Raw genomic sequence first — 11,329 nt, 5'->3', positions numbered from 1 at the left:
TCGTGGCGGATGCATGCCGGGACGCACGCTCGGCTGTCCTGCTTTGCTTTGATTGGCTCCCGTGGCCTCCCCGTGTTTTAAGAGCAGTCGTTGCTCAGTGGCGCCCCCTGGTCGCCGCTGCACGCTCCCCGCCTTCAAGGTGACTCCAAAGTGCCCCTTTTTTAGAGTCACGCTCAGGTATCTCGAAAAGGCGAGAAAAGACGGGCAAAAGTGCAGAGAAAAAGGCCTCGGGAATAATCGAGGTTCCAGCAAGAGGTGGCAAAAAATGGGAGGGAGAGCGAGAGAGAGCGAGAGAGAGAGAGAGAGGGGGGGGGGGGGGGGGGAGAAGGAGAGAGAGAGGGAGAGAGAGCAAGAGCAAAGAATGACGTGATTTGAACGCGTGCCCAAAAATCCTTAATGAATAACTTCGGAGGAGCGCTCGCAGGGCTGAACGCCGGCCCAGCTGTTTCCTGCTCCACATGTCTTTGCTGTGTGTGTAATGTTAGATAAATGTGAGGGATTTTCTCGCTAAATCCGTCTCCTGTTCGCTAAATCTCACTTCTCTCCAAAACGAGCGTGCGCAATGGAACAAAAGTGGGAATGTTGAGATGTGACATCGGCCCCCGGCGCGCGCATCTCGTCCGCTCATTCTGCCCGCTTCGTTCTTCTCCTCCTTCTCATCTTTTTTTCTTTTTTTTAAAACTCCTCTTTTTCATGACTTGAAACAAGTTGACTTCTCGCCGGCCTTTTTTGGGGGGTTTGCTTTGCGGAGACCCGCAGGGATGTCCTGCGCTCTTTCCTGCCTCCGGTGGCATTTATGGGACGTCCTCAAGGTAACGCGCGCGCACTTTTCACCCGCTTTTGATCCCCCAGCACCTGGCATGACATTTCTATCCCCTTTTCGTGCACTTTTGCTTCTTTTTGATTGCATTTACACTGGACGGTGACGCGCTCGTGATGGTCCAACGCGCTTCTGGAGCTTTATTTTAGCATCCTAACCAGCTTCCTCCCTCCTCCTCGTGTACGTGCGTAATTACGCACGCCAGAGTTGCTAAAAATTTGCCCTCTTGTTTAAAGGCGCGCGTGAGTTTACTCGTTGATAGACGCCCAAGCCCTTTTGGACCTGGAGGTACGATCGCTGCCGTACCTCCCTGTCCAAATGGACAGGGCGCGTATGACCTTCAAAGAACGAAACCTGATTGTTCCCCCCTTTCTCCTTGTGGTTTTTTTTGTGGGGCAGAGTGCGATGTGCTGGATGTCCCGTAGGCGCACCCTCTCACTACTGCTGTGCGTCCTCAGCCTGACTCCAGCGGCATCAGGGGCGCGGCCAGAGACGCTGTGCGGGGCGGAGCTGGTCGACACGCTGCAGTTTGTGTGCGGAGAGAGGGGCTTTTATTTCAGTAAGTGCAGCCGTTTGCGCTCCGCTCTTATTTTTAATTCATGAAGCTTCTCCTCCGCGGGGCCGACTGAGCTCATCAATAAGAAAAGAACACGTCCGGGCTCTTCTGCATTCACTTCCTCTCCCAAAGATGCTCGCCACCTTCTTCTCTCACGCTGTCCGTCGCCGGCACGGATAATTGTTATCTTTTTAAAAAAAAAGCTAAGCAAAGCGTTCACTCACTACTCTTGACTATAACATTGGCATGTTTGAAATCTACGATATGATGGTGGAGTTCAGGGGCAAACACGCAGCTCTCGAGCCGCATGTGGCTCTTTGCTTCATATAATATTTTGTATATGCTGTGGCTCTTTGCCTCATATCATGTTTCTCTTGTTTTTATTATCTCTTAAAACACACTAAAATTCACTAGGGCCCATTAAAAACACAATACATTATATCTAAAAAATATTTTTGCCGATTGGATTTTTTTATGGCGGCCGACGGCTTGAGTGGTTAGCACGTCGGCCTCACAGCTCTGGGGTCCTGGGTTTAAATCCAGGTCGGTCCACCTGTTCTCCCCGGGCTTATGTGGCTTTTCTCCGGGTACTTCAGTTTCCTCCCACATTACAAAAACATGCATGGTAGGCTGATTGGACACTCTAAAGCAGGGGTGTCAGACTCGGGTTGGTTCGCGGGCCGCTTTAACGTCAACTTGATTTCACGTGGGCCGGACCATTTTAGATATAATATTTAGATTTTTTTTTATAAATGGATTAAAAGAACCTTAAAAGCCCTGAATATTCCGTTTTTTATAGATCTAAAACAATGTTTATTTTAGGTTTTTTGATATATATATAAAACACAGAAAAAGTTGATTAAAAAATTACAATTATTGATTTAAAAGGGGGAAAATCAGGAAATTTAATATACATCTATACTCTTCATTTTAATTTGATCCTAAAACAGAAAGTCGGCATTCATGATTTACTTTCCCGGGCCACACAAAATGATGCGGCGGGCCAGATTTGGCCCCCGGGCCGCCACTTTGACACATATGCTCTAAAGTATGAGTGTGAATGGTTGTCCTTTGTCTCCTCTGGCCTGAAGTCAGCTGGGGTAGGCTCCAGCACCCTCCGCGATCCTAGTGAGGATAAAGCGGTTCAGAAAATGCATGAATGAATGATGGATTTTTTATGCTGCTTCTGACATAAGGTGGAGCGCTTTGGCTCTCACAGTTTAGAATTTTGCTCTTTGAGTCTAATTTGTTGGCAAACCCCTGGTGGACTTGAACTGGGGTTTTATCAGATTGACACTTTTAGAATTCAAATGGGGTGCCGTATTTTACATTTCAAATTGGCTGGCATTGAATGGCGCCGCAATATGGCGTGATTGTCCACACTGTTGAGGCAAGATTGGTGCTTTTATTCACTAGTTTATGCCATTGCCGATCGGGGAACGTAACTGTTAAATGATGTACGTACTCAATATGCTTTTCAGCCATGGCAAAATTCTCTTTGGATTTGATCCGATCCGATTTCTCTCCTCATTTATTGAAGTGTTTGCTCGAACGGGCGCCGCGTTCCCCCCGCAGCTAGAATGCTAAACAAGCTAGCGGAAGCCAGGGAGACGGGCGAACAGCGCACATGACTCTGGAGGCTTCTCGCAACGGCGCTTGAAACCACAAGCAAGGCTTAAAGCGAGCATAGAACGATGATGGTGGGTGTCAAGTGGCAGCTTGAGCCATGAGGGAAAGTCTTTAAGTGGAGACGGGGCGAGAAACTTCTTCATGTTTTCCACGCGAGAAGGGGAAAAGTACCCGAGGAAAAGCAGGAGTTAACGCTGCCTTCCTTCCCCCGCGGTCAAACACGACATGGCCGTTGTCCCTGCTTCTCGACCCCGGAAAGAAGTCCATCTGGCTTGTGATGGATAGCCCCGTGGACCGCTTTGACATCCATTAGCAAGGTTCTGGTACCGTCCCAAAGCTGCCAGAGATTTTTTCCACGGAACTGTTGGCAGCTCCCAATTCCACAAAGACATTTATGGGCTAGCCGCTAGCATCTCCTTCCTGTGCATTTCCACTTGTAGTGTCTTCCCACTAATTGCTCGCTTTAGCCTGAATTACGAAGGATTAGATGATGTGTTGTTGTTTTTTTATAACTGTCCTGCAAAGTTGTGTCTTCTTGTCTTTAGTGCTGCTACAGATTTTCAGGAATCCGCCCGCCTCCACTATTTCCTGTTTCTCAAAAACGATTTTAGTGTCGCTATCTTTCCTGCTGAAGTCATGTTTGAATACTTTTCTCGATTGACAAACGTGAGCAGACACCGTCAGCTGCTGACGTTAAACGCCAACCCCCCCAGGGCCTCTTGGGGAAGCCGGCGAGCCTACGCCAATGGAAAGCGCACTTGTCTGCACAAAGGCGCGCTTGACTCGCCACTTGATTGACTCGTCGGCGGGCTCCTCTCATTGGGCCGCCTGCTCGCTTCACCGTGACCGCAGGCTTCGCCGCCTCAGACCGCTAATGCGTGCTCGCGGGCTTCGGGGAGGAAGGCGGCGGGCCCCTTTTCACCCCCTTTGCACGTCATCTGCTCCTCGAAACCATCCAACAGACGTCGGTGCGTGCGTAGATTTAGCTGACGCATGTCAGCTTTGGACGTCAGCGCTACGATTGTTCCCTTGCTCGAGGCCAAAGGACGCCTCGCTTCGATCCATGCTAGCTAGCACCTGTCCTCTGGGACAGGTGAAAGTGAAACCCCTGTAAGCACACCTTTGGAAAGTGGCGTACGAGTAGCTGACTCTTCAGCGACGTCTTCTAATGTCCATCCAGTCTTTTTTGGGGGAGACCTCGACCACTGTGTCGCATTATTGTCATCTGAACGGCAATTATGTGAAGCTCGTGAGCTGAAGTCCCGCAGCGTCCAGAGAGCGTCTTCGTAGTGCACCTTGCACTTCACTTGGCACCGCCTGCCCGCCCTTCCCAGCGCACGTCTGCCAGGCACTTTGGATCTGGCCGCAGAGACTCGGCTGTTGGAAGAGCACCAGGTTCCGAACGGCGGCGGGCCCTGCCCGTCAAAAAAGTTTGCTGGCAACGCCCGCCGGCGCTCGAACGGTGGCGACGGTGCCAGCTTTCTGCCAGAAACACTCGGCTTCTTTTTATGTCTTTGGATTCCCAGCGTGGTGCGCTACTCGTCTTGTCTTACGCATCATGTTCTCGTCCGTCAGGCCTGCTAGGAATCTCCCTCCCGTTTGGCCAACTAGTCAAGGCAGAACTTTGTCTCGAGACGTATTTACAATTCGCTTCGGCAAGCAACTGATGTTACGTGATACGACCTGCTTTCTTTGCCCGCATCACATTTCTTTTTAAAGGCTCAAAAGCTGACCCAGGTGCCTAACTTCTTGAACTACAAATGCCATGTCAGGCACTCGTAACTCAAGTTACTTGATATGGTTAAGATAGACAGAGCCAGACCAAATCTCGCGAGAAACCAATGTCCTAGCGTGCCGACAACCACATTGCAACCTGAGCGCTCGTTACGTCAGCTACTGAGTTAGAGTGACTTACTACTACTACTTTTCTCTGCCGGCCCTCCCGCTTTAAACGGATTGGACGTCTGCTTGTGACAAACTCATTTGGAGAGTTTTGATGTCGTTTTTCTCAGCCACACGTCCTCCCTTTGGCGACTGCCCGACCGATCTGGAAAATCCATTTGGGTGCCGTCCAGTCGAGGACACCAAACCCCCACACCCCCTGCAGCCACTCAAGTGTTCCCATTGAGTTTGCTTGTGTTGGCCCGCCAACCCTGCGCGCACAGTCGCAACCGCCTTTGGCTTCGCGGACAGCGCGGATCCACCTTACCCATGTCGCTTACACGCTTACTGCCTTGACAGGATTACTAAATACTTAGCTGGGTGGAAACACACTGCGGTAGCGCAAAAATCCACATCAGCAGTCACATTTTCCGATTATTGCTCTGACCTAGAAATCTCGAGTGTGTCTTTGCGCCGCCGGACCCGGACGCCGCAGAATCCCGGCCCGTCGCAATGTTTTTCTGGCTCCCGGCGTGGCGGCTTTAAGCTGAAACATTTGCTGTCGAGTGAGCGTGAGAAATGTTATCTCTCTCTTGATTTGTTCCTAATGAAGCATTCCCTCTCCCCCAAAAGGGGAAACCAGATGATTTTAGCTCACGGTTCATGAAAATACTCAGGCCGTCCGCTCGGGTCTCCCTTCTTCTTTTTCTTCTTCGCTCAATTGGACTTGAAGAAAGCTACTGACGGAGAATGTGTAAGCAGCACGTCACGCGCACTCACGCACGCACGCAAACGGCCAGGCCCTCGGCAGCAGGGGATTACGGGGGATTACGGGATGATCAGATCCCCATCGCTCCCTGCTGCAAACCTGAATGCGTGGCCAAGTCCAAAGAAAGACCGCCTGTGTCGTCAGCATCTCAAAGACCCGAGCTAAAGCCCTGGTGAAAAGCACCCATGGGGGGTCCGCCCTGGACCAAAACATGGTCCAGACCTCATTAGTTTGATGCTGTCACACATGTGGAGCTTCTGTGCAAAGAATCAAGGATCGCAAACACGGAACCTTCTTTTGCGGTGGCGCAGCACTCCGGGAACCCTTGCTGACGTTAAAATGCTTTGCTAGCATCCAATGAAATGGCTTCGCACGACGAGAGTCCTTCCTTTGTAACTTTTGACGTCGGTAAAAGCCCCGGTCTCGGATTGCGCTCACGTTTTCCAATCGGACCAGGGCGTCTTTAACTTTTTACACCCGTTGAGCAGATGTCCAAAAAATGATGGGAGAGGGCGGTCTTTACGACAGCCACGTCGGCTCCAAAACTAGCAGCTCCTCGCGCTCCCGGCCGGCCGTAAAGCGCCACCGCCCCGCTTGCAGGAATCCTCCGGTTCTCAAGACCGGCGTGACCAAACCGTAAAAGTCAAGGAGCTCGGTGTGCTCTTTGGGAATGATGGCGAAAGGGCAATCCAAGCCGTTCATCCTTCCCCGTAGAGGAATGAAAGCGACGCAAGCCGAGATGTTGGCGGGCCGGCCGCTACCGTTCGCTCGGAGGTGGCGAAGGCCCGCCGACAGACGCGCCGCGGACGTAAATCACTGGTAGGAAAAAGTGGAGAGCCGGCCGACCTCTGAGAGGAAAAAAGCGTCAATCCGGATCCGTAGACGTCGCGGCGCTCTGGAAAAAACAACAGTTCGCCGTCACGCGGCCTTCTGCTTGCACTGATATCGCTGGCCGTGGAAAAGCTGCTTTGTTTGGGGGGAAAAAACTCTTTGTTTGCTCGGGATTACACACGTTATCCGTGGAAGCCAATGGTTTAAAAAGCGTATTAAGCTTTTAGACCTGATTATTATCATGTGTGGCTTATTTTTATTTTTTTTCAACCTGCCCGCACTGATTATCCCGTATCTTGCAAGCGATGCCAGCCCATTTCTTTCTTCAGACGCTCAGGGTTGCCAGCTATTTTGGGGGATAACAGCGGATGTTAATTTGCGAGGCTTTTTGTCTGTAATGAGGCCTCGATCGGGCGTTTGGCAACGGACGCGTGTTATATAAGCTCTCATTGTGAGTTTATGTGCATCAGGTGGCGATGGAACACCTAAAAAGCAGCCCAACCTTTTAAAAATCACGTTCCGTTCTCAAAAGTACACGCGGCGCACCAATAAAAGAAAGCGAGTCCTCCGAAATTGGCATTCCGAAGAGCTCCTCGGAAAGATTTCGCAAAGCCCTGCTCTTGAGGTATCGCGTCACTCTGCAGATTTGACGGAATTCCCATGAGCGGATCCGCCGCTCGCTTGAATAATGCAGTCGCGCGCCATATTTTTAGCTCCAAAAACAGCGACTCCGTTGAACCGTTGTTCCTTGGAACGAAAGCCTCCAGAAGGACGGCGTGTCAGGCCAGTGGCTGCAATGTAATGGACTTTGTCAGCGCTGGTCAGCTGGAGAGCCAACAGCTATTAAATGGCAGGGAGAGGCATTTCCTCCTTGTAAATGCCATATCCAATTCTGATTATTACATCTGCTAACGAGGAAAAAAAAACATCAAGCTATCGAGGAATTGCCAACGGAGGCGTTCCAACAGGCACAAAGACCGCAGAAAGGAAGGCACCATTTTGTTTAAAAGTAGCAGAAAGGGCACCCGTCGACTGCCATTGACGCCGCTAGACGTTAATCCATTTTGGCAGGGAGGGGCCGACGAACAAACGATTTTCAGGCCCCTCCCAGACTTTTTGGCGAGGGGGGCCAGGAACCAGGCGCGGTGTAAGTTGCCCCCACGCGGACGTTCGGCAATGTGAGATGCTGTAAATCTTACGTGGGAGGAAATCCTTGTCGTTGCGAATGTTCCAGTCGGCGCGCTTGACAGAACTGTTTGCGTTGTCATGGGACTCTCATTAAATATGCTGCAAATTTATCAGCTTACAGACACGCGGCCTGGTCTTTACACAACTTACTGTATATCAGAGAGACACAGACTGTTAAAAATGATGTAAATCTGGTCCACGAGAGGTGGGAATATGTCAACATGCTCAATTTGAGCTACACAGACCCTTAAATTTGTTGTAAATGTGTGAAGCTTTATGAGTACAGACATGAAACATTTAAGCACAGGGCCCCCGTAATGTATTTGAAGTCATTGAAATGTTGTCTTTTAGGCAAGCCGACGGGCTACGGCCCCAATGCCCGGCGGTCGCGGGGCATCGTGGACGAGTGTTGCTTCCAGAGCTGCGAGCTGCGTCGGCTGGAGATGTACTGCGCGCCCGCCAAGACCAGCAAGGCCGCGCGCTCGGTGCGCGCCCAGCGCCACACAGATGCGCCCAGGACCGCCAAAGTCGGCGCCGTTGGTGGCCACAAGACCGAAAAGGGCCAGGAACGACGGGCGCCCGCGCAGACAAAGAACAAGAAGGTGAGTGGAAATTAATCTGGCACTAATTGCAAAATAAGGTCATTTTGCCCCATGCATAGTCCCCTTTTGCTAACCCAGGGGTGGGCAAACTATTCCACAATGGGCCGCAGTGGGTGCGGGTTTTCGTTCCAACCTCTAAAGAGGAAAACTGTCCACAAATCTGGTATGTTAGAAGTGCAATCAGTGGATTGCAGTCCGGTGCTTCTTGTTTCAGCCCAACCCCCGTTGGTTCAACTGTCTGTGCTGATTGTTATATCGTGACCTCACGTCGTGATTAGCATTTCTTTCGTCCCACAGAAACCTTTGCCCGGACACAGTCACTCAGCCTTTAAGGTATGTACTCCAACTCTTCTCTCCTGTCATTTCACGCCGACACAATGTACTTGCTTTTCTGCTGCACACCCGCCACTCCCCCAGCCCCCCCCCAAAAACAGCGAGAAATAAAAAGCATAAGCGAATGAAGGAACTAAGTGGTTTTCGTGGTAGACCGAGCGGCACTCCAGCTCCACTCTGCCACTGTGCATTATGCGCTTTTTCGGAAGGGAAGCGTCGACACGACATCCCGGTTCTGCTTCTCGTAGATGGGGGGGGGGGATCGGGTTCATCGCACGCTAGTGTCTCTCCCCGTCGGAGTTACATTTCATCATCAAAGTTGTGTAATTGACGTTACGGCACATCAGGGAGGCTTTACCATAGTGGATGGATAGCCCATTAAACCGCCTTGATCGCCACCAGGAGGTATCTTACGACATTAAGTTGTTCATTCAATCATTTTCCGAATCGCTTATCCTCACAAGTGTAGCGGGGGAGGGCTGGATTGGTGGCCGGCCAATCACAGCACATCATGAAACAGATAGACCACTCACGCTCACAATCAGTAGTTTACTGGAGAATCTCTCATCTCATCTCATTTTCTGAATCGCTTTATCCTCACTAACGTCGCGGGGGATGCTGGAGCCTATCCCATCTGACTTCGGGCCAGAGGCGGGGGACACTTGAATAGGTGACCAGCCAATCGCAGGGCACATGGAGTCTAACGACCATTCACGCTTAGACTCATACCTAGTGGCAATTTAGTGTGTCCAACCCGGAGAAAAACAATGCAAGTCCAGGGACAATTTACAAATAATTGATCATGTTAACTAAAGCATGCTCTTGAGTGTTTTCTTCTATCCCTCTGGCAGGAAGTCCATCCCAAAAACTCGAGTCGAGGCACCACCGGCCGAAACTACCGAATGTAGGCGAGGGGAGAAGGCCTTACCTGTCATCCCCCTACCCCTGGCCACCCCCAACGGTTGGCCCTAAACCACGACGGTAACGTGACAAAAGGACGAAGAGCAACGAGAATTCCGTGGATGTTGTCATTGTTTTCCACAGCCGTTTTTTTGTAAACGCCACATAACAGACGCGAGCTTAGCCGCAACCAGACGCGTCAATAAGCGGACGATAACCATCTCAAATCATCCTAATATTTACCCATCATGGTCTTTTATTTTTTAATAAAACCCCCAAAACACAGAGGTGGCTCAAATTTGGATATTTAACGCAGATGGCTTTTTTAGGGGCAGGACTCTCACATCCAGTCTACTATTTTAACCCTGACAACTTTGTGGTCTAAAGACCCTTAAAGGGGTGTTTTTGCCTGTTTTTGAAAAAAGAAAGAAACAAAGAACTAAATACATTCCAACAAAGGGACATGAATAATTTCGTAAACCCTTCCGCTGCTATTGACAATACGTTTTTCACTTATCGACGTCCAATCCATTTGGAACGTCCGTCACCGTCAATGGCAGCCAATGAGTTAACAAGGAAAACCAATTTTAAAAATACAACTATCTTTTTTTATGATATTGCACTTTCTATTCATACAACATGGCTTTATTCTCCCCCTCAAAATATCATACAGCCTAATTTATTCCAAAGGATTGTCTCCAAACACCCCTATTTTGTTATCATAAAAAAGGCAAACTGAATTCACCTTTACGGGGGTTGTCAGAAATGGATCAAAGTGCATTTGGCAGACGGCAAACACATTAAATAAATACGTAAATAGCCGGCCAAATTGGACAATTGTCGAGTCCGTTTGGGCCCGATAGTGAGCTGAAGAGGGGGGCGGCGTTCAAGGCCGATTTCGCACCAAGCCGATATCGTCATAGTCATCGCTCTGCCTGCATATATTACTAAACACTATTTTATCATCTATGCATTACTATTTCTTATAAGAACAAGTGTCCACTGTATAATGGTGCTACTTTGTGACGGACGGGTTGGCAGCCTAGTGGCCGCCCGTGGTATTGTTCATTCGTTTTTTGAACTCAACTACAAAAGATCAGATAGCTCCGGAAATGCCATTTTTTTCCTTACTGTTTTTAAATTATTTGATCCACACTTGAGAGCCCCGAATGCCCTAAAAATCACCAAAAAATGTACCGTGTAGAAGCCCCCCCTTGACGCGTTGTTTGGCGATTAAGTCCCAAGGGGTGCGTTTTTGACATCACGTATTTCAGTGTAAAGGCAAGCCAAAGATTTTTTTTCTTGGAATTGGCCTCTCGTGTTGACAATTGTCACGACAAATCATTCCGACGCGACGACGAAGGCAACGCGGCAACGTTTCCTCCTTGAGAATAAATGACAAAAAAGTGACAAATTATTCACCATTCCTGCTGAATAAAGCACTCGTCAACATTACCGTCAGTGTGTGGTGCCTTTTTCGGATGGTCTGCATTTTTGCCGTTTACACTGTGACATTAACATTGATTTTGTTAATATGGTTTCGTTAATTGTTTCAGGGGTGGCCCGGTGTACGAGTGGTTAGCGTGTTAGCGGCCTCTCAGTTCTGGGGTCGAGGGTTCGATTCCAGGTGGGTCATCACTGTGTGGAGTTTGCATGTTCTCTCTTGCGTGGGTTTTCTTCGGGTACAACCCAAAAGCATGCATGCTAGGCTAGCTGGTTGAACACTCTAAATTTCCTAAACCTAGCTATGATTGATTGTACTTTGTATCATTGTGCCCTGCAATTGGCTGGCTAACGAATCAGGCTGGGATAGGCTCCAG

At 49.7% G+C, this 11,329-nt stretch overlaps 1 protein-coding gene across 1 annotated transcript; it reads left to right on the top strand.

Moving 5' to 3' along the window:
• Nucleotides 1-358: 358 nt before the first annotated feature.
• igf1 (insulin-like growth factor 1) lies at nucleotides 359-9,770 on the top strand. The gene is made up of 5 exons (XM_077594055.1): nucleotides 359-812; nucleotides 1,220-1,379; nucleotides 8,026-8,276; nucleotides 8,574-8,609; nucleotides 9,461-9,770. Exons 1-5 carry the CDS (start codon nucleotides 762-764, stop codon nucleotides 9,515-9,517), a joined length of 555 nt encoding a protein of 184 aa, XP_077450181.1. The 5' UTR covers nucleotides 359-761; the 3' UTR covers nucleotides 9,518-9,770.
• Nucleotides 9,771-11,329: the final 1,559 nt, after the last annotated feature.

The sequence above is a fragment of the Stigmatopora argus genome, chromosome 23 (genome assembly GCF_051989625.1).
Source record: "Stigmatopora argus isolate UIUO_Sarg chromosome 23, RoL_Sarg_1.0, whole genome shotgun sequence".
Taxonomy (NCBI): domain Eukaryota; kingdom Metazoa; phylum Chordata; class Actinopteri; order Syngnathiformes; family Syngnathidae; genus Stigmatopora; species Stigmatopora argus.
Note: the sequence above shows the minus strand (reverse complement) of the source record. Positions and strands in the feature narration are given on the sequence as shown.